At 42.7% G+C, this 23,932-nt stretch overlaps 1 protein-coding gene across 1 annotated transcript; it reads left to right on the top strand.

The window, feature by feature from the left end:
• Positions 1-23,844, top strand: LOC132767711 (glycoprotein-N-acetylgalactosamine 3-beta-galactosyltransferase 1-A-like). Its single transcript, XM_060762959.2, has 4 exons — positions 1-131; positions 13,169-13,427; positions 14,236-14,900; positions 19,866-23,844. The coding sequence occupies exons 2-4, from the start codon at positions 13,223-13,225 to the stop codon at positions 20,082-20,084; spliced, it is 1,089 nt and encodes a 362-aa protein (XP_060618942.2). The 5' UTR covers positions 1-131; positions 13,169-13,222; the 3' UTR covers positions 20,085-23,844.
• The last annotated feature ends 88 nt before the right edge of the window (positions 23,845-23,932 follow it).

The raw sequence follows: 23,932 nt of genomic DNA on the forward strand, positions 1-23,932 counted from the left end.
GAGATGGATAGGCAAAGCATGATTCTCTCTTCTGGGGTTCCTTGTAGAAAGAAGGAGGCAGGCGAGGAGGCAGCGGGGGGTCCCGGGGTGCTTCCCTGCCTCCCCCTTTCAGCTGATGCACCCGGGAAAAGGTAATGCAAAGCGGGTTGCGATATACTCTGCACCCCCCTCCCCTCCCTAGGTCGCCCTCTCGACCCATTGCAAGGGTTTGGATGAAGGCCCAGCGTTGCTTTCTCTTATCTCGTTGAAAATGGCATTTCCCCTCCCAAACCTTCCTCTCCCCGATTGCTGGCTCCCTCATTTGTCCCCCTGGGGTGCATCTCTACACTGCCGAATGAATGCAGCTGGACACCGCTTCCGTTGCTATGGAACCTTGGGAGTTGGAGTTGCACAAGCCTTCTCTGCCAAAGAGTGCTGGTGCATCACCAAACTACAGCTCCCAGGATCCCATAGCATTGGTCCCTGATAGTCAAAGTGGGGTCAGACTGCATTCATTCTACACTATTTGTTCTCTACCTTCTGTTGAATTTTTTTTTGCTTGTGGGGATGAAAACACCTGTCTGAATATCTGTTCTCAAAGGCCAGGTTGGAGGTAGGTGGGCTTTTGAGAGAGGACTAGTTTTTCCTCAAAGTCCCCCATGCCTGCAATTGGCATTCCCATTTCCCAACAGCTGGGGATAGCTCTCTGATCAGCTAGACCCATTCATCCTCATATTCTAGGCAATGTATAGTTTTTAGGCAGTGAGCAGCCATGGGTCTCAGTCTTGGGAGAAAAATGAAGTATCAATAATAATGGTAATAAATTGTGGATCTAATGGTTGCAAGGGTATGTCTGTCCACTAACCTGCAGGTTTTTTGTCCATGGGAGGAAAGAGACTGCCATCATATTTGCATTGTGCCTTATGGTGCCCCATGCATTTCATGAGGTTTCTATAGGCAAGGAATACGTAGAGGTATGTTGTCGAAGGCTTTCATGGCCAGAATCACTGGGTTGCTGTGAGTTTTCCAGGCTTCATGGCCATGTTCTCCTGACATTTTGCCCTCATCTATGGCGTGCATCTGCAGAGGTTGTGAAGTTTGTTGGAAACTAGGCAAGTGGAGTTTATCTATCTGTGGAATGTCCAGGGTGGGAGAAAGAACTCTTATCTGCTTAAGGCAAGTATGAGTGTTGCAATTGGTCAGCTTGATTAGCATTGAATAGCCTTGCAGTTTCAAAGCGTGGCTGCTTCCTGTCTGGGGGAATCCTTTGTTGGGAACTGTTAACTGGTTGTGAGGTCTGTTGGAAACTTACAGGTGGCTTTGCCAGTTCCTTCCCCTTGAAATACACCCTGCAGCATTTGGTTTTCGTTGGCAGCCTCTTATCCAAGTGATACTCAAAGCTTTTTTTTTTCATGTCAGGAACAACTTGAGAAACTGCAAGTCGCTTCTGGTGTGAGAGAATTGGCAGTCTGCAAGGACGTTGCCCAGGGGATGCCCAGATAATTTGATGTTTTTATCATCCTTGTGGGAGGCTTCTCTCATGTCCCTGCATGAGGAGCTGGAGTTGATAGAGGGAGCTCATCCGCCTCTCCCCTGATTTGAACCTGCGACCTGTTGGCCTTCAGTCCTGCCGGCACAGGGGTTTAACCCACTACGCCACCGGGGGCTCCATACTCAAAGCTTGAAACTAAGTAGGGTCAGCTTTGGAAACTAAGTCGGGTCAGCATACTCAAAGCTGACCCGACTTAGTTTCCAACATCAGATGAGTTTTGGTGCCTTTAGGGCATTTTCATCAAGGGCCACATCAGCCTTAAGGTTCCCTTGAAAGGGTTGTTGAATCCCTGGATGGATAATCTGTGGATACAGAGGACCAAGTTATAAACAATATAGGTTCTGTAGGGTTTATTCTTAAGTTGAATTTGTAAGTCAGAACAGGTACTTTTAAAAACTGTAATGCCAGGTATATATCTATCTCTATCTATCCATCATCTATCTATCTATCTATCTATCTATCTATCTATCTATCTATCTGTCTAAAAACTTTGGATAGCATAGGGAAGGGATATCACCGCTGTTGTGTTTGTTTTGCTGTCTGTGCCCCTGTCCAGAAGATTTCACCTCACTTTCTGTGCCTGTGATTGGATTGTGAAAAATGTGGCTTGTTGTGAAAAGAAGGATTGGTGATAATCCTTCAGTGGAGACATGTTTTCCCCATGATAACTCTTCCAGGAGTGGATTTCCCTTCTAAGGGATAGATTTCTCTCACTTCCTGTTGTCTCACCCTTGTTCTTAAGTAGGAGTTGTTTGTAAGTTGGATGTTTCTAACTTGGGGACTATTTGTATGTGTATATGTATATGTATATGTGTGTGTGTGGTACAGAGTGGTCAGTGCTCTTTTGTTTTGGCTTGCCAGATGTTATTGATTGAAAACTCATCACTTTTGGTTGTCTGTCATTTGGATTGATCATAATGGGAATAGCCCTTGTGACTCTGGGGTCGGGTAAAGGTTAAAAGACATTTTGAAGTCAGACATCCTATCTACAAACCTTTTATCTACGTTCTACCCCCCACTGTACTGTCTAAACAGAACAAACTGCAGCCTTCCAGGTGATATTGTATAAAGATTCCCATCGGCTCTAGACATGATGCCCGATTATGAGGAATTCAACAGTTATAGTCCTGCATCTGAAGGACCACATAATATTACATGGTGGATGGATTCAGACTGTAGGCCTTGAGCTTGACACATGGGCTCTAGCATATTTAGGCTGCATACACCTATTACATTTCAGAAGGGAAGGTAGTCCTTTTCATCCCAATATTCTGGTGAAGTGTATAGTCTTTTAGGCTGTGAATTATTTTGGGTCCCAGTCCTCGGAGTAAAGTGGGGTACAAATCATAGTAATGATGGTGACGACCATGATGATAGTAGCTGATGTAGGAGTCTGCAAGCATATGTCAATCCACTAGTATACAGGTTCTTTATCTATGGTAGAAAAGAGATCTCCATAATATCTGCTTTGTGTGTGTGTGTGTGCACCTTGTAGCACCCATAAATTTCATAGAGTTTTTACAGGCAAGGAATACTCAGAGGTGGTTTTGTCAGATCCTTCCCCTGAAATATAGCTTACAGGGCCTGGTATTCATTGGTAGTCACCCATCCAAGTCCTTACCAGAGCCGACAGTGCTTAGCTTCCAAGATCAAATGGGATCTGGTATTTTAGGGTATTTAGGCCACATTGACTTGTTCCATTTGGAAAACAGGGGTTTCTTAACCCTAGAACCCACCCCCCAATTAAAAACAAAAACAAAAGCCTAGCATCTGTTTTGCAACAGCTTTATGCCTATATATATATACATATATCCTTTTTTCATGTCAGGAGTGACTTAAGAAACTACATCTCACTTCTGGTGTGAGAGAATTGGCAGTCTGCAAGGATGTTGCCCAGGGAATGCCTGGATATTTTACCATTACCATCCTTGTGGGAGGCTTCTCTCATGTTCCCGCATGGGGAGCTGGAGCTGGCAGAGGGAGCTCATCCTGTTCTCCTCAGATTTGAACTGCTGACCTTTCAGTCAGCAATCCTGCCAGCACAAGGATTTAACCCATTGCACCACTGGGGGCTCTCTCCCCTCCCCCTTCCCCCCCCTCTCTCCCTCTCTCTCTCTCTCTATATATATATATATATATTGCAATAGCTATTAAATAAGAAACCGAATATGCTAGGGTTTGGGATTGCTTGTGACTTGATTCCTAGCAATGCATTATGCTATAGCAATGGCACTCTGGTTCTGCTAAGCCATCATGCTGGACAGGGGCCACTTCCGAGCTGTACAATCTGCATCCCTGGTTGTGTTTGTTTGTTTAACTGTTCCATAGGGAAAGTGCATATATATCAGAACTTAGAAATAAGCATCCTTTCAAATACTGTTGAACTGCAGCTCCTATCAACCCTCACCCACTGGCTGTGGCCAGTGGAAATTGTAGTCCAACAATGCATGCAAGCAGCCACCTGTTCCACACTTCGGATAGAAAGGAACCCTATCTGATTAACTCTTAGGAAAGTTCAGAATGTGGAATTGTCAAACTTGTGGGCCAACTGAGTGGATTTAACATTGACAGGGGACTTTATTTGACTGTGATCTATGCAGGGTTCATTTCCAGACCTTCATATGTTGAAATGATGTTGGTTCTTTGTTGTCCTCCTCATCTGTTCCTGTTTTAAGACATGCTGTATCATCTGCAGCTTTTCCTTCAGGTCCCGGGCAGTGACAATAAAATACATTGTCATGTTATTAGTGCAGTGGCTGAAACAATAAGTGGAGTTTGGTTTGTATGCATATGTTCCATCAAGGTGCATGCCTGCTTGAGGCTACCCCATAAAGTTTTCTTATGCAAGGAATATTCTGAGGTGGTTTTTCCAGTTTCTTCCCATGAAATTTATTCTTCAGCACTATGAATTTCATAGGGTTTTCTTAGGCTAGGACTATTAGATGTAGATTGTCAGTAACTTCCTCTGAAATATAGCCTACAGTATCTAGGATTCTTTTATGGTCTCCAATTCAAGTTCTAACCAGGACTGACAGTGCTTAGCTTCCAAGATCAGAAGGGAATTGGTTCTGCTAGGGCAATGGTTCTCAACCTGTGGGTCTCCAGGTGTTTTGACCTACAATTCCCAGAAGTCCCAGCCAGTTTACCAGCTGTTAGGATTTATGGGAGTTGAAGGCCAAAATATCTGGGGACCTACAGGTTGAGAACCACTGTGCTAGGGTATTCAGGTTTATAGAGTAAGAAAAATCCACATGAGAAGCTTAACTACGCCATGTAGAGCAGTGTCCTGTATCCAGTTCAAATGATGGAGCAGAAGTAAATGCATGAGGGTTAATGTAGCATGAATATGTCTGCTTTATAAAACTGTGGCTTCCATGTTGGTAGAGTAGTGGATCTATTCAAGGTTTTAGTCCATAATTTAAATTAAGGTACACATGATGATGAAAGTCTATCCCCCAAAATAAGCTCAGCACCTTGGATAGCTCCTTAGAGGTTCAGAGGATAGCCAGCCCTCCACATTTGAAGGATTTTATTATAATCTCTCTAGGAATCTTTAGGTTCTCCAGCACAACTTCTGGCAGAGGTTGATCATAGAAATGTGCTGTAGGGTCTAGAAATTCCTCAAAAGGATACTACTCTAAACATTTGTAGACCCTCTAGCATAGTTTTATAGTGAACTTCCGCTGGAGTCAAGCTAGAGAACTTAGAGATTCCTAGGGAGGTATTGTCTCAAATAAAAATGCTTTAAGTGAGTGCCCTAATATCTGTAAAGGTCGGAGGACTGTACATCACAGTAGATTCATTACTTCATTAACATGGAAGCCACAGGCTGCCATGAAAGGCAAAGCCCCTTCTTTCCTTCTTGTAAATTGGTAAGGGAATCCAGGTCGCTTGATGAGAAAATGGAAAGCTGATTTATGCTGTAGATTAACATCTGCCCTCATAACTTACTGAACTGTGTGTGTCACAGTGCTATTTTTAGAGCTTGCAATTTCATAGAATCATAGAGCTGGAAGAGAATGCATGGGCCAACCCCAAGCAGGAAAATCACAATCGAAGCACCCCCAACAGATGGGCATCATGCTTCTGTTTAAAAGCCTCCAAAGAAGAAGATTCCACCACACTCCAAGGCAGATTCAGCTTTCCTGCTGGGATCATGCCTTGTGTATATGCATGGAGGTTGCATATTGAACCTGAAGGGTGATGAATAATCAACTCCGGTAGGAACAGGAACGGACTGCAATCAAAAGCCATCTATCTATCACTAGGGTTGAGAAAGTGTCACAAAACACTTTACTTCCATGGCATTGTGAAACCCTGGGCCAGTTCCAAACATTTCAATTTCTGTGAATGGTCACCTCTCTTCTCCAAGACAAAGAACCAAATACCCTAAAGTCAGCTAGGTTACTCTGATACGTGAAGTGGAAAATCCTACTAGCGCCTTCCTCCCCGAACAATACAGTACAACAAGAACAAATAGAATAGTGAACAGTTTCTGACTTTTTTTGTTCATGACACCCAAAATCTATTCTAGGTCATATCCCAGATCCATATAGGATGTGAAACCTTTGCCTCCAATTCTGACCCGTGACACAGATTCTCATTTTTATTCCGCCCATAAACCACAAAGGCTTTGAGAGAGAAAGGGAAAATATCCCTTCCTTATCACTTTACTTAGTATGATTTTGCAAAGTGGTGCAAGTAATGACTCATTAAGCATTCTTTTAGTATGCAAATGGGGGGGGGGGGGAGCTTCTCTCCGGTCCCATTTGCAGTGTTGCAGAGGCCTGGTTTTTTGCGGGCCAAGCGATGTCCTCACGGTTACTATGGAAACCTCTCCTAGGGATGTGGCCTGGTATTTTGAAGCAAGAGGGCTGAGAAAGGGAAGCCTTTTGGGCCTCTAGATCAGATCCCAGCTGTTACTAAGGATGTTTGGGCCTGGCTGTAGCAACTCATTTTAAAATATGCAGCACTGTATCCCAACTGTTTTAGAGACAATACTATTTGGTGACTGGAGTAGGGTGTTGCTGTCAGGCTTAAGGAAATTTGTTGGGTTTCGCAAAAACTGGTACGGTTGTCCTGCCATAGAACACAGGCTCTAGGGAAGGAAATGGCAAATGGAGTATGTACCGTATTTACTTGAGTCTAATGTCCCATTGAATTGAATGCACAGTCAACTTTCAAAGCCCTAGAACCAAAAGAAGAAACAAAAAATGTATTTGCTGTCAAATGTAATGTGCAGCAGCAAAAAAAATGCACTCTCTGTCATTTAGAACACCAAAGCTTCCAGCAATGGAAAAGAAAACCTTGGGACAGAGCCATAGCCAGAAAAAAAAATACGGGGAGGGTTGAAAATTTGGGGGGGGGGGCGTTGAAAATTTCAGGGGGGGTTAAGGTCATGCTGAAGAAAAGAGCATGGCAGGGGGCATGGCAGCCTTCAATAGCCTGCAGCTCCGTCCCTGTCAACCACCTCCACCAAGTCTGGCCTCCTTAATTGTTTTTTTGTCGTGTCAGGAATGACTTAAGAAACTGCAAGTCGTTTCTGGTGTGAGAGAATTGGCCGTCTGCAAGGATATTGCCCAGAGGACGCCAGAATGTTTTGATGTTTTTATCATCTTTGTGGGAGGCTTCTCTCATGTCCCCGCATGAGGAGCTGGAGCTGATAGAGGGAGCTCATCTGCGCTCTCCCCGGATTTGAACCTGCGACCTGTTTGTCTTCAGTCCTGCCGGCACAGGGGTTTAACCCACTGCACCACCAGGGGCTCCTGGCCTCCTTAATGAGAGCATTCAAAACCCCCGCCCCCCCCCCAACTTGGTTGCTTCGCTACATCGGCTATTGCTGCAAGTAATGACAGTATGAACAAATTGTCAATATTTGCTTGAGATAGTGCTTACAGTTCTGGAGGGACTCTTAATTCTCATAGACTTAGCATGGGGATTTGGTTAACCAGTTAAAATTCATGAGTAAACCAGGTTTTTAAAAAAAAAACCTGAAAAATTTTGGGGGGGGGTTGAACCCCTAAGCCCCCCCCCCCCCCCCCCCCCAGCTACAGGCCTGCCTTGGGATGCATCTATGATGTAGGAGGAATCCACTTTAATTGCCTTGGTTCAATGCTACGGAGTCATGGGAGCTGTAGTTTGACAAGGTCTTGAGTGTTGCACTCCAAAACAGGAATAACCCTCTGAATTCAAAACACCACACGATGAATAGGAAAACGTTCCCTTTTTATTGAAGATTAGTGAAATAGTCAGTTGAAAATATGTGCTTGTAGAAAGCAGAGAAGTCCCAAAAACATAGGAAACCATCAGGACTAAAATAATCCAAAGCAAGGTGCAGGAATATGCAAAGGCAATCCCAAAACAGGATTTAACAAGGTACAAAGGCAAAGCCCAGACTTCTGCAATCAAATCCCAACAGATCAAGAAGCCCAACCAGGAACAAGGAACTTGAACATGAATCTTTAAGCAAGGCTTCCATGGAACAGGAACTAGGTTTCTGAAACGATGCTTCATCTAAGGGATTTCCCCCTGAGGCAAACCTTATATTCCAATACTCAGAAACTGGTTTTGCCTTCCCCGGGAATCTTTCTTGGCTCTTATCTCTCATAACCTGGAGGAACGATGCAACATTTGACTAGCCTGTCTATTCTGGCTGACCAACCGTCTGTCCATGAGCTGCTTATCGTGCGGCTCATTAAATTCTCCCAGTGCGGAGTTGTTTTCAAACCCCGAATCTTGGGAACTCACTGAGTCAGGGAGTAACCCATCATCCTTGTATCCTGCAGGAACATTCTCATGAGAAACTGCCATTTGAACTGATGTCTCTCTGTCATTCTCTGCATGACTATCATTGCCCAAACCATCTCCATCTTGAACTTCAGTGTCATTATTTCCCCCATCATTTCCCACATCAGAAACACCATGATCCTGAAACAAGCACAGTCTGAATTTCAACATTGAGCCTTCTTTGCAAAAGAAGGCTGGTTCCTCACCAAACTTCATGTTCTAGGATTGCATAACATTAAGCTGTAGCAATTATATTAGAAATGCCTGTCCTTCAAATAGGAACTCTAGGTGCCCCTGAAGCATCTTTCCTTTTTGCTTTGGCTCAGCACTAAGATTACCGTATTACATGACTCTAATGAGTCCCTTAATTTTGGCAAGGTCATTTAGCCACAAAAGGTGAGCATTAGATTCAAGTACCTAGGGTATTTCCTCCCAGAAATGTTTGTCCTACCTCCTTGTCATAACAAATGACAGTGCACACTTGCATGAAAATGTAGTTAGTTGGTTTGACGTGCCTGTTCAGGACTATCTCTGGCCAAAGTCTGAGATCTAGGCAAGATCCCTTATGATGTCACAGAGATACCCCCTTGTGATGTCATTAAGCATGATGCCTTCAGCATGATTCTTTCAGTTTTGTGAGATGTAGTAGTTTTAGACTTGTATTTTATGAAAATCTGCTTTTGTATATTGTTTTGGTTCTATTTTTTATTATTAATGAATAAAAATTAATTTTAAAAAAAGAAACAGCAAGTCAAACAAATGAGGAAAATATGGTTACACATACTTTTCACTTTTGTCCTGATACTTCTCCTTCTCCCAAGGACTACAATCCAGTGAAACATCAAGGTGTAGTGCATAGGAAAGCAGTATACCTAAAATACAGTCTCTTTGGTTTCAATGCAAATTAAGTGGCAGAATTTTAGCCCAGACTGGTTATAATCTAGGGTTGTTGTTATGTAATTAGGACCACAGATAGCCGGGTCCATGCCTGGCGAGTTCAGGCAAACATCGAGTGGACCAGGACAGAGAGAAAATTCACCAGAATGAAGTCAAGCCATAGATGTTTATTCAGTCTAGCCAGAACAGATGCAAATACAAGCAGAGATGCTGTCAAAATACAAGCATAATACACAGAGAAAAGCACAATTTTATTACACACTAGCCATCCCCTGCCACACGTTGCTGTGGCCCAGTCTGTGTATATGTGTTTTGTGTATGTGTGTATATTTATTTATTTATTTACTTCATTTATATACCGCTTTTCTCAGCCCTTAGGCGACTCAAAGTGTTATATATTTGTGTATATATGTGTGTTTGTGTGTGTGTGTATGGTTTTGTGCATGTGTTGTAATGTATTATTTTTTTCATTTTTTGGGTTTTTATATCCCTTCCGCTGTGTTTTTCAGTGTTTTTATGAGTGGTGGTCACTCGTTGGCCTGATAGGTGTCTTGTGTCCAAATGTGGTGTCAATTCGTCCAGTGGTTTTTGAGTTGTGTTAATCCCACAAATGAACATTACATCTTTATTTATATAGATGACAGCTATTCAAAACTCCCACTTCCCTCCCTGATTGGCTGAGGGAGGGGCCGGTCTGGATCTGCATACTGATTGGCTGAGAGCACTGCTGATCCTCCAGGTGGGGATTCTCTTTTCCAGAGAAATGACAGCCTGGGATTCACCAACCTGGGAGCCAATCAGCTGTTGGGGCATCCCCTGAGACGGGCGTCCTTCACAGATACAATAGTCTAAGAAATGATAATGAGTCTTTGATTGACTCAGCAGTCCATTTCTGAACTTCAACAAAGGTGTGAGTTCCAGGAAACCAAAGGTGATGATCCAGGCAATCAAGGGTTGGGCTTGTAATAAAAGGTGAAGCAAATGTACATATTCTGAGCCTCTGTTTCGGTGGTTTGCAATCTCTCAGCCCAAGTGAACCATTTAGCTAAACAAATATTGGCTAGCTTATCTAATCTGACACGGAAACTGTCGATCTCTTTATATATACACACAATGGATCATGATGATTTCTGTAGTTGGGGATTTGCCCAAACTTTCCTTTCCGGGGAAATGTCTCAGCAGGGTTACGAAAGGTGAGGACCTCTGTGCTCTGCCTTGCTACATTTTGGCAAGCAACTTATATAATTTATATAAAGGGATAGATATAAATATAAATATACAAAAGAGGCAGAAAGTTACAATTAAAAACATTTTATTAAAGGGTTGAAACAAAGTCTTTGTGGGGAAGCCTCTGTCTCCAGTCCCTTCGCAATATCCTTATTTTCTGCAATTGTGAGAGTATGGAAAATGTTTTCAAAAAGAATTTTTAAAATTATACTTGTATTCTTGCACCCTTGGGAGAACTATAAATCATTGAGGTGGGATCATGTTCGATAGCAGTTATATAAAATGCTACTTACTGTGATATTACATTGTGTTCAATTAAATCAAATTGTCTATCTAGTATCTTGGTTATTCATTTCTTTTTATTTTATTTATTTGCCAACATATATACCTATCATTTCCCAGCTATGAATTTTCTTTGTGGCTCAAGGATGGCATTAAGAAAGAAATACTGGAAAAATATTGGAAAATAACAGTGTAAAGTAAACATTAAATACATAAAGAAAAAGATGAAACTTGACCACATTCTCAGTTCATTCAGGAAGATCACATGAACTGAGTATCATGAATGACATGAAAAAGTGGCTCCAATGATACAGTGTTATATATGTAAAATATTATTTACAGTCTATGAAGAATTGATAAACATCATTCTCATATACTGTATATCCTTTCCCCACACCTCATTCTTTTCTTCATTTTTTCTTCCAATATTTTCTTTCTTCTCAATTTTTCCTTCCTTCTCTCATTTTGAACCAATGTTCTTTCATTTTTCCCCTTCCTTTCCCTCATATACCTTCCCTGATTCCTTTCCTTCCCTTTTTCCTTCCCCTTTCTTCCTTCTCTCCCTCCCTCCCTTATATACCTTGCTCCTTCCTTTCTCTTCCTTTTTCTTTCTCCCCATTTCATCCTTCCTTCCTTCCTTCCTTTCTTTCTTTCTTTCTTTCTTTCTTCCCTTCCTTTTTCTTCCCTTATTTCTATTTGGTCCATCCTTTCCCTCACACTTTTAAAATATTGTTAAAATAGTGGTCCTTACTATTACAATGTGATTTAATAGTAGAGATTGAAGAATTCTATGACCAGCATTCTAAACTTTTCTTGTTATGGTTTCTCTGGTTTCATCTTATTGAGAACTCCTCTGGGTTGGAACTGTTAGACTTAAAAGTACTATATGAACATATAAAACAATTTTGAGGAATCTGAGCCTAGGGAGGCGAAAAGGGGGAGACTTCCCAATGGTTTACTTATTCCTGCGTAGAAATGTAGATATATATAATCAGTAGCATCCTGTTTGTTTTTTCTTGTCATTTCCTTGTTCTGTTCTTCACAGAGAAGGAAAAATTGCTTACAGTACTTAATGTAAGAGATTGCTTTTCTTGAATACTGCTCCCAGGTGCCTTTTGCAGCCAGCTATTTATATACCTGATTGTACAATTGATATCATACATTTGCCCTATAATTGCCTTCCACCTCAGTGTTTATCCCCCAATGTACTTGAACTTTCTATTGTGCTAGCTGGTGGCTGCCTTTTTTGCCCCTGGGGGTCTCTGCTTTTGCCAACTCATTAGTTTTGTAAATCTTGTGGGGCTGAGGGATTAATTAGCAAGTGGTTTGATCTAATTAATAATATATGGAACAGGTTCTTAGCTACTTTTGCTGCCATCTACCAAGCAAACTGCCATAATAGAATCTCATACATAATGTATCCACCATGAGGCCAGCCCTACAGTTAGACATAGTGAGGCTGCTTTTTGGCGTAGCAAGTGAAGACAAGTACAAACGAATGGATGGAAAAGCATTAGAAGACAGAGTTTTTATATAGGACAGAGCATATTGGCCTGTCTTGTGTCCTTTAAGGATTAAACCCCTGTGTCAGCAAGACTGAAGAACGACAGGTTGCAGGTACGAATCTAGGGAGAGCGCGGATGAGCTCCAGCTCCTATCAGCTCCAGCTCCTCATGCGGGGACATGAGAGAAGCCTCCCACAAGGATAATAAAACATCAAAACATCCGGACGTCCCCTGGGCAACATCCTTGCAGACGGCCAATTCTCTCACACCAGAAGCGACTTGCAGTTTCTCAAGTCGCTCCTGACACGACAAAAAAGGGGGTTCAACTACAGCTGTCCCAAAAATTGGGCCCCTGATGCTGTGGAGCTGTTTAAACCCACAAGAATGATGAGGTTTGAGCCCAGATGATCAAGTCAAGCTGAAACTGCTTCACCCCAACTTGACTTATCACCCTTGCTAACTGCCACAGCAGTTATCCAAAGAGCTTCTAGCCATCAATGGCCACCTTTGCTCACATTAACATGACTGCAGAGAAAAAAACGAGGGTGATTCCCAATAAAGCCTTAGTTGTGTTTGAACCCAGTGAGTGATCTGTAGGAGAGCATCAAAGCTCAGAAGTTGATGATTTTATCATTCCATTAGATGGGAAGCATTTGGAAATCCCTTACAAGATCAGCGTCTGTCTTCAGTCCCATCTAAACTGCCATATGATGTAGTTTCAGAATGCAGTTTAACTTCATTGCACTGGATTATATGAATCTACACGGTTATAAAATGAAGTTCAGTGCAGTTAAACTGCATTCTGAAACTACATCATATGGCATTGTAGTTGGGGCCTGAGTGATCACTGTTTGTCTGGTTTCTGGCAGTTGGGACACTGTGGTTGCAAATGTCTCTGGTCAAAGCTACTCACTCTTACCTTACTCTTGCCCCCCTGCAGACCTTATGAACCAACTATTGTCTTGTAGTCCTCAACCTGAGACAGCCAGGTGGCATGGGGATCCTTAACTCCAAAACCTCCTTCTTGGCTTTCCACCTGGGCCTCATTGCTGGGTTCCTCAGCACCTTCTACCTCGTGGGCAACCTAATCTGGGAAAAGGCCTCGGGCCCTGACACCCAGCCACCTCATGCTTCCAAGGATCCCCAGTGGATTGTGGAAAGATCTGCTCTCTTCAGTGTTTCTCACCCACATCTGGCAGGTAAGGACTAGAGGAAAAGGAAATAAGAGAACATGTTGCTTCTGCCCAAAAGGCATTGGACTACAACTCCTATCAGCACTGGCTACCATGGATAGTAGTGGAGATGCGGGGGGATTGCAGTCTTGGGATCTGAAGGACTTCAGTTCCCATTTCTGTAATGGAGGTAGGGGTCATCTTTTCAATGTATTTATATCTGCTTAACAAAGGTATGACTACAAGGCTGGTGAAAAGGATGACAGACCCCATCTAAATTATCTCAAAACTAATGGATCAGCTGATATTGCGTGTGCTCAGAAAGTTACTGTGTTCCTGCAGCTAACCCACATTATCTTCTCGGTTTGTGGACTCTGAGATTTTCCAGTGGTACATGATTTGGGGTGCATCTGCACTGAAGAATGAATATAGTTTGACATTCAGAATTCTCAGAGTTCTCTCTTCTCACAAAGTAAAAATTTGATTTATTATTTTGTGTGGGTGTAGTGATCATCTTTTTCAGTATTTTGCACTGCTCTTCTAATGCTGGAGTTACTTAGTGTGTACAATTTGTTTTGTGATTTTATGTCATAGTTTTTAATGTACTTGTGGCTAGAAAACTCTGGTTATAGAACTCTGATAAGTTAAAATCTGTAGTTTATATTAGTAGGCTTTTGTATTGTACCGAGTGGTGGACTGAAAAAAACTGTCTATGAAACAAGTGAAGTTCTCAAAGTGAAGTTCTCAAAATTATTTTTGGTCACAACCCTTAAATCTTGGATGAACTGTTGTGGAAAATACATCAATAATCACTTTGTGCTTTTGCCTCCCTTAGATGAGGAGAGCAGTGTGGCAGATATGCTGTACAACAAGGTCCGGATCCTGTGTTGGGTGATGACAGGTCCTAAAAATCTGGAGACCAAGGCCCGCCATGTCAAAGCCACCTGGTCCCGTCACTGCAACATTGTGCTTTTCATGAGCTCAGAAAAAGATGACAAATTCCCCACTGTTGGTCTGGACACCAAGGAAGGCCGCGACCAGCTCTACTGGAAGACCATTCGGGCTTTCCATTATGTGCACCAGCACCACCTAGAACAGGCAGACTGGTTCCTCAAAGCGGATGATGACACCTTTGTGGTGGTGGACAACCTCCGGTGGCTGCTCTCCAACTACACCCCTGATAGACCCATCTATTTTGGAAAGCGCTTCCGGCCTTTTGCTAAACAAGGCTACATGAGTGGAGGGGCTGGCTATGTTCTCAGCAAAGAGGCTCTGCAGCGCTTTGTGGCTGGATTTGAATCCAAGGTGTGCAGCCACACTACCTCGGTGGAGGACCTTGCTCTTGGACAGTGCATGGAAAAGATGGGTGTGGAGGCCGGGGACTCTCGGGACTCTGAGGGGCGGGAGACCTTCCATCCTTTTGTGCCAGAATCCCATTTGACAGATAAGTTCTCCAAAAGCTTTTGGTACTGGAACTATTGCTACTACCCTATTGTGGAGGTAGGTAAACATATCCTGCCTCTAACTCTTCTTCTATAGAGATAGCAATTGTAACTTTCAGGATTTTTGGTGAAGAAAGTATTTTTCATCGATTGCTACTCTTGGAGATGATGAGGAAAGTGGGGATTTCTGCATCAAAAACACATGCTGTACCATTTCATTGTGGGACTTACAGCATAATATTTGATAGAAGCTGGAAAGAAAATGACTTTTGTGAGGCTACAGTTCCCAAAATTCTTAGCGGAGGATTCTGAGAATTGTAGTCCAGAAAGGCGACTTTAAAAAAAAGTTCTTCCTTAAGACTTAACCCATTCCAGCATATCAATTACTTCTTCTTTCTTTGAATCTTGCCTTCCCAGTTTCTACATATGTGCTGAAGACTTGGGTAAACAAAGCAATTGAGGTGCATCTACATTAATGTAGCTTGACACTACTTTAACTGTCATGGCTTAATACTATGGAATCATGGAAATTGAAGTTTTACAAGATCTTTAGTCCTATGTCAAAGAATGCTGGGCCCTCACCAAACTACACATCCCAGGATTCCAAATTACCGAACCATGAGAGCTGCAACATTCTGTCACACAGCACTTGCCATCTGATGGTTCACTCTGCCTAGTAAAGGGGTTACTTCTACTCAGGAATAAGTCGGTGAACAGGGACACCTTTCTAGAATTTTGACCCAGCCTGAAATACAGAGTGGGTCTACACTGTCATATAATGCCATTTGGGTATTCTCAAGAAAATGTTGTGGCTCTTCTTAGAATTATCATCTTTCATTCTTCATCCAGACTTGAGCTGTGCTTTCTGTGAGGCAGAATGACATGGTTGCTTCAGATAGCAACAACTGCACAAAAAGAAGCAACAGTGACTTGTTGGATGATAGAGCTCTGAGTGTGCATGTTCATATGCCGCACAGCTTGCCCTATATCCTCTCAGCCAGTCTTCTACTCAACTTGGCATTTAAATAGCCCTTATATAGATATAGTTTGTTGTTGTCTGTTAACTGCCTTCAAGTCAAATTTGACTTAAGGCAATCTTCAAGTCACCTTTATCATCAATAGCCCTGCTCAGGTTTTGCATATTCAGGGCATCCATGGCTTCCCTAATTGAATATCTCCATCTGAGATGTGGTCTTCCTCTTTTCCTTCTGCTTTCTACCTGCCCAAGCATTACTATCTTTTCTAGTAAGGCATTCTTCCTCATGATAAGTGCAAAGTACAACAGTCTCAATTTAGTCATCTTTGCTTCTAGCCAAGATACGGCTTTCACTGGATACATTTCTGACCTACCTTCATTCATCCCTCCACTCCCCAGTAAATTCAACAGTCATTTACTGTTATTGCCACAATATAGACTATGTATTAGATATTTTGAGCCAACCAAAGAAACACAACAAGCTCTACAGGTTTTTGTTATTTATGCATATCTTCGCCAAGCCAAAGAAAAGTAGGAGAGGAAATGTGGAAAGTAGCAGGAAGCACGAGATTAAAAGCCACTATAAATCGTTTCTGGGATGCAATAAGGAAGAAAAGTCGGAAGCTTTCTCAAATGAGGTTCACCAGGTGAAGAGATCACAATAGATCTATCTCAGAAAAGTCCCTACTTTATGTTTCATCTCATAGTTCCTTTAAGGAGTTCAAGTTAGTATACATTACAGGCTGAATCCTGAGTCCCTCTGATCCAGCCACCCAATTGCACATTTGCGGAAAGGGTCTCGTACTCACACATCCAACACACATTCAAAAGATGAAAGAGGAGGAAGGGATGACTCTGCTTACACAAGGACACAGTAAAAACCAGATCTCCCAGATGCTTTTCCACTCACCTTCTGCTTGAGCAATGGCAGGGTGTGTTCCCTGGAAACAGGGCCATGAGATCTAGCACAGAGCAACCCCAGAGAGAAGAAAAGATGCAGGTTGGGGAGGCTGGATTTTGCCCTTTCTTTTGGCTATCTTGCCAAAAGTATGGAAAATAGGGTTGTGCATTCAGGGTAAACCTTGACCCGTTTCATGTCTCAGCTTTTGGCAGGGGCCCCTGATCCATTTTTGTGAGCTTCCTGAAATCAGAAGGGCAGACATGTTTTCACTCTGGGGTGCCAAAAGATCCATTTTCTATCGGTCCATTATCGGGAGCAGGGGTTGCTTCCCAAGCTCTCCTTCCATTATTTTAGGCATTTAAGCTGTTTTACTCTAGAGGAGAGGCACTCAGCTGCAGGCAGGTGTGTGCTTTAAGGAACCTTCTTATATGTTTCTTACTCTAGATGAGGTGCTTAGTTGGAGGCAAGCGTGCATGCTTTCTAGCCTGCACACCACACACACTTTCTTCCCAAGGCAAGAAGGCAAGTTCTGTTTCTACTCTAGAGGAGGTTTTTGCCTGCAGGCAGGCATGCATGCTTTTTCCAAGGCAAAGAGGCAAGTTCTGTTTCTCTACACTAGAGGGGGTGCTTGGTTGCAGGCAGTTACATGCACTTTTTCCAAGGCAAGGAGGCAAGTTCTGTTTCTCTAGAGGAGGTGCATGGCTGCAGGCAGGTGCATGCGCTTTCTGGGCCTGCATGCTACATATGCACTCTTTCCAAGGCAAGGAGGCTGCTCATGAAAAGCAGGTGAGGAGCCGGGATTTGTTCCTGGTTGCTTTCATGTCGAGCTAATTTTCGTGCCAGGAGGGGCCTTCCCATTATGTGCTCCCAAAGGTAACAAAAGTAACGAAAGAACAGATCATCTGAAGGGTGCTTGAAATGATGTCAAAGAGTGCTCTTTTTTTTAGCTTTTGTAGCTTCCATATAAGGGCATTTTGGAAAGTGTAGCTTGCATGACATTCTGCCCTATTATTATTATTATTATTATTATTATTATTATTAAACTTTATTTCTACCCCGCTAGCATCTCCCGAAGGACTCGATGCGGCTTACAAAGGCCAAGGCCTCAACACACAATATACAATACAAAACCTAAAGCAAATTAAAACAATTAAAGCAATATAAACAACAGGCAATAACAAAACACTAAGACACAATAAAACTGGACCGGGCCAGAGTAATAGGTACAGGATTAAAAGTGCTGATGTGACAGGTGGTATATAAGGCATTATAGGGCAAGTGCAGTGTGCGGCGTGCAGCAATCTTAGTTCTAGTAAAATGCTTGTCGGACTTGGTATTGGAGATTTCCTAATCTGGGAAGGCACATCGGAACAGCCAGGTCTTCAAGTTCTTTCTGAAGACTGCCAATGTAGGGGCCTGTCTAAGATCTTTGGGGAGGGTGTTCCAGAGTCGGGGGGCCACCACGGAAAAGGCCCTGTATCGTGTCCCCACCAAGAGCGCTTGCAACGCAGGCGGGATCACGAGCAAGGCCTCTCCAGATGACCGAAGTGTATCCCCTCTTTAGGTGAAATGAAGAAGAAGCCTGATTTTTTTCCCCACCCCTGATCTCTGTTGTTTTTTTCCTACCCAGCCTCCGTATTTTTCCACTCTGAACTGGCAGTGGTTGTCACTTTCTCCTTAATGGCAGCCACACGTGTTGGCCCCAGGGATAATCCGATAGAGTTAATAGCATTAACCACTTTGCCTTTTCAGGCGGCAGAGTGGGCCAGGAATGGAGCGCAGGCCTCCTTTCGTTTTGAAAGGGAGAGCATCATGTGCAACCCACAGGTTGTATACAAGGAAGCAAATCTGGGAGACTTGGGGACAGTCCACTCTCTTCAACGTGAGAGTGAGGAACTTGGAAGTAAAGGTGCCCGAGAGATGTTTGGCCTGAGAACTGGAGGGAGAGACCCAAGGGGATTAAGTGATTAGAATAATTGGGAGATTAGCAAAATGCTGTGAGCTGTTGTGGAAAAAAGCCAACAGGATTGTTGTCTTTCAGTGGGACCGTGACTCCCAGGTAACATATGGTTGTTTTTCTTAGGGCCTTTCTTGCCACCACTTAGCATTTGGTGGGGTAAAGAGATGGGCATGGTTTTTGTTGCTTGTTCTGTGTTCCTTCAAGTCAATAATAATAATAATAATAATAATAATAATAATAATAATAATAATAATAATAATTATACTCCTGACCTTACGATCATGTTAAAAAACAAAGTATGGATTTTTGATGTTGCAATCTCGGGTGACAGCAGGATTGAAGAAAAACAACTAGAAAAGATGACACAATATGAGGATTTAAAGCTCGAACTGCAAAGACTCTGGCACAAACCAGTAAAGGTCCCAGTGGTGATCGGCACACTGGGTGCAGTGCCTAAAGACCTTGGCCTGCACTTAAACACAATCGAAGCTGACAAAATTACCATCTGCCAGTTGCAAAAGGCCACCTTACTGGGTGGCCTTTTGCATTATTTGCTGAAACATCACAGCATGCATTGTTTGCTGAAACATCACACAGTCCTAGACACTTGGGAAGTGTTCGAGGTGTGATCCAATACAACAGCCAGCAGAGTATCTGTTGTGGATTCATCTTGTGGTGTTTCAAATAATAATAATAATAATAATAATAATAATAATAATAATAATAATAATAAATAATTTATATTCCACTCTATCTCCCCGAAGGGACTCAGGGCAGATTCCAAACATAAAAGGCAAGCATTCAGTGACGAAATACAACATCCATACTATCACAATTTAAACAACCCAACATATAAACACGAAATGTGACTTAACAACTAAAATTAAGTAAAAATCACAGCCTGTTATAACAGACATAACAGACATAAGACAAAACATCAAACGACGTCATTTCTGATTTATGGTTACCCTAAGGCGAAAAATTGCATCATGGGGCTTTACACCAATTTCATAAGTTATTCTGTGAAATATCTAAGTAGATTGGGCTATGGCAAAACTACATTTTTAATCCAGAGTCTCTTTGGGAATTGTCTTCTATTCTCTGTCTTCTGGTGGAAAAGGATGACTGTTAAATTTAATGGTTTTAACTCTTCTGCTGTTGACCTTGTTTTTCCTGTTCTTTGCAGGGTCCCCAGTGCTGCTCTGATCTGGCTGTCTCCTTCCACTATGTGAACCCAGAGCTGATGTACACGCTGGAATATTTGGCATACCACCTGCGTGCCTATGGTTATCGCTACCGCTACCACCCACCTCTGTCGGAGAATGCAGCTCACCTCAAGCCTCATCTGGCAAGAAAGGCCCCAGAGAGGGCCAACACCACCATCCTGCAGGTGGAGAAGTTGTAGCAATGGACATTTGGCACATGACTCTTGAGATCCAGTTCAGCCACCATGTGCTACCTGTACCATACCAGTGCCTCAATTCCAGTGCTCCTTAAAAGGCAGTCCACTCCCAGATATGGAGGGGAACAAGGAGCTGAATGGGGGAAAGCGGGGACTTAGAGCTCTGCTGGAAAGTGACTTACACATGACCATACGATCGTCACACAAATGACTGTAGACTGAGGAAGCAGAAATGCCAGTCACCTGCATTTTGCCACAGAAGGGGGAATAGGTAGAATCCTGGCTAGACATGGGTATCATTGTAGTGGGAAGGTCATAGAGCCTCCACTCCAAGGAAGAAAGGAGGAACACAGATCAGTTGTAACCTTTCAAGCTGGGTTGGCTTTACAAGATGAGAGAGGCAGTGTGATGTAAGGGTTTGAGTGTTGGGATTGTGACTCTGGAGACCAGGATTTGAGTGCTCAAATGACCATGGAAGCCACTGGAAGATCTTGGCAAGCCACACTCTCTCAGCCTTAAAGGGAAGGGAAGGAAAGGGAAAATTTCTTTCAAACAAATCTCACCAAGGAAACCCTGTGATAAATTTGTCTTAGGGTCAAAATAAGTAAGAAATATCTTCAAGGCACACGGCAGCAACAAGAATAATTACAAAATGAATTGCCTTGTGGAATGGGCTATTGCCACTTTTTCCCTGCATTCATTGCTGTAGTTCCGTGGTGCTTTTTGTTAAGCCATCTGTCTTTTACATAATTGGGGCTCGTGATATTCCAGATGGAGGACGCCTAAGCAATCCACAGAGTGGACCTGCAGTCAGTATCTCTCTCTTTGTTGTAAGACTACATCTCCAGTCAGCCCTCACCAAGGAAGGTGGAAGTTGCAATTTAACAGTATCAGGAGAGCTACAAGTTGTTTATACTTGCTTTAGATGGCTGGTTTTCAGTTGCTGGAATGGAACCCACAAGTAGCAGTGGGTGCATATTAGCCAGCTCTATTCAGAATTAGCACCAGCAAACCAAGCCACGTTGCTATTTTGAAATTTAGTTCCCTCCCCTCCATCTTTTTCTGCTGCCAACAATGTAACTGGAAACATGGCAATGTCCAAATGACTCCTGGAATCCAAGGTCATACATCTTTCTCCCTCTAACCTTGCTGTCTTTCACATTAGGGAAATGTAGGGGGTTTTTTTCAAGGCATTTGAGCTTGGAAACTATGTACATTCCAGTGGGTGTATTAAGTTCTAAGGTTCCTACTATTTCAACTATAGTTTTGGCCACTAATCCTCTCTCATACTAATTTTTACTGGTTTTTAAAATGTCCCAGGCCCCATCTACTCTGCCATATTATGCCATTTCAGAATGCAGTTTGACTACATTGAACTGTATTAAATGATAATGTAAAGCATATAACCAAGGCTCCTTCCACACAGCTGAATTAAATCCCACGTTTTCTGCTTTGAACTGGAATATATGGCAGTATCTACTCAGATAACTCAGTTCTAAGCAGATATTGTGGAATGTTCTGCTTTGATATTCTGGGTTTTATGGCTGTGTGGCAAGACCCCAAGGTCAATGCAGTTAAACTGCATTCTGAACCTGCATTATATGGCAGCATGAATGGAGCCACCATTTCCTTTTCCTCACCCTTTGTCCTCAGCTTACTTCAACTGCTGCAAACTGAGTTCATAGTGCAAAAATAGGAAGAGGAGGAGACGAAGCAAAATCTTTCTCTGTAAACTCAAGCCAGAGCAAACATCTAGGTACACCTCTTAGCTTAAGTGTTCTTCCTCATTAATACATTTAGTCAACTTGACCTCAGTCTGATGTTGCTGGGCCACATGTGCCCCAATTCCCATCCGTGAACTGAGTGGAGAAGTTTAGATTTGCAGCAGCTCCGGTTAGATGCTGAGTAAGGACTCTCTTCATAATAAAAGTCAACAACATAGACAGAAGTAGCACATTATGGAACAGCAAGAATGAAGATCAGCATCTTCACAGGGACATCTCATCCCAAAGTTACATCCTGGACCTCTGATTTGACTTTTTTTTTCTTATGGAAAAAGTAGAAAAGAGGGAAAGAATTGGATCTCTACTTGAACTTATAGTAGGACTCTGAAAAGGTTGAGTATCTCCATGTGGGTCTCCATCCATGGGAATTGAGATGCTGTTATATAATAGGAAGCTTGTCATTAGGGAATGGGTTTTCCTGCCAAAGTTTGTGGTTTTTCTCAGAATAACCTTGTGATAGGGCCAATTTATGTTTCCATAAATTGGAAACAACTTGAAGGTACACACCAACATGAACAGACCAATTGAGATCAGAGATAGGCATAACAGACATGCCCAGTTAATACAGTTACAATCCTTTGATGGATGCACTCTTGAGAAATGAGTCTCCAGCTGAATGTTCTCTGCCATATAATCTAGTTCAAAACAGATAGTCTGGATTCAGAAACCAGATTATAAGGCAGTGTAGATGGACCCTCCATTGAAATAAATGTGACGTATTTGGCAGTCTTTCTGGTACTCTTTCCTGTGTAGCAAGAAACTAGACAGCTGGTTGCTGAGCTGTTATGTTTCTACTCTAAGATTAGTTCTTTGGTATATCTGGCACTGAGCTTTCTTAGCCCCCTGATAGTTCCTTCTTTAAAGAGAGAAAGATCAGGACCTTAAACATCTGGCTTTTCTCTGCACTGTGCCTTTTCGACCTAATGCCTTGGAGACTTGGGGGATGTCATTTATTTAGAGTACCTCATGCTCCTTCCTTCAGTGGAGGATGACTTCCACTGGGACATACTTCCGATTTTGCATGGACAACAGTTGCTTCTATGGAAATGGATGGGAAATGGCAGTTATGGTGGTGTCATATGCAGGAATTAAGAGCAGGAGGAAAGGGGACTGGATTGGTACTTCATGTTTTCTTACAGCTAATGATCATATTTTTCAAACAAATGTTGACAAAGTTGATGATTGCCAACATATGTCCTTTATAGTCCTATGAAAGTTAAGGGTAAAAGTTTCCCCTTGATATTAGGTCTAGTTTTGTCCAATTCTGGGGTTTGATGCTCATCTTCATTTCTATATATAATATAAAACTTTATTTATATACCGCTCTATCTCCTTGAGGGGGACTCAGGGCGGTTTCCAAGTAACATCACTGAAACATACAAAATAAACAGCATAACATGAAATTAACAAAACAACATAAGCATAAAATTATCACAGTAACACATGTATAGGAAAGTTCTGAGAGTGCCTTGGGCTGCGAGAAGATCCAACCAGTCCATACTTCAGGAAATGAAGCCCAACTGCTCATTGGAGGGAAGGATATTAGAGAAAAACTTGAAGTACTTTGGCCAAATCATGAGGAGACAGGAAAGCTTAGAGAAGACAATGATGCTGGTAAAAATGGAAGGAAAAAGGAAGAGGGGTCGACCAAGGGCAAGATGGATGGATGGCATCCTTGAAGTGACTGGCTTGACTCTGAAGGAGCTGGGAGGTCTGGCGTGGACTGGTCCATGAGGTCACAAAGAGTCGGAAACAACTGAACGAATAAACAACAACAACAAATTAGAGGGATGACTGGGGTAATAGGTAAGAAGTGCAAGGCCATATTCAACAATGTTTTGGGCTGGACTAGAACTGGTCATTTCTAAGCTGAAGAGCCAGCATTGTCCAAAGACACCTTCAAAGTCATGTGGCCCTAGATTTGAACCACCAACCTTCAGCAGATCAGCAGTTTAACCTACTGCACCACGGGGGGGGGGGGGGGGGGCTCCACAAAAAGGTCAGTAGAGAATTCATTTCCCCTCCATTCTCGACAGATGGGTGTCAGAACACACACAAAGACATCCC

Source organism: Anolis sagrei, chromosome 2 (assembly GCF_037176765.1).
Source record: "Anolis sagrei isolate rAnoSag1 chromosome 2, rAnoSag1.mat, whole genome shotgun sequence".
Taxonomy (NCBI): Eukaryota; Metazoa; Chordata; class Lepidosauria; order Squamata; family Dactyloidae; genus Anolis; species Anolis sagrei.

Coding starts and splice junctions, on each gene's coding strand:
- LOC132767711 (XM_060762959.2), top strand. CDS start 13,223: ATGGGGATCCTTAACTCCAAAACCTCCTTCTTGGCTTTCCACCTGGGC. Junction 13,428..14,235: donor TTCTCACCCACATCTGGCAG/GTAAGGACTAGA, acceptor TGCCTCCCTTAG/ATGAGGAGAGCAGTGTGGCA. Junction 14,901..19,865: donor GCTACTACCCTATTGTGGAG/GTAGGTAAACAT, acceptor TGTTCTTTGCAG/GGTCCCCAGTGCTGCTCTGA.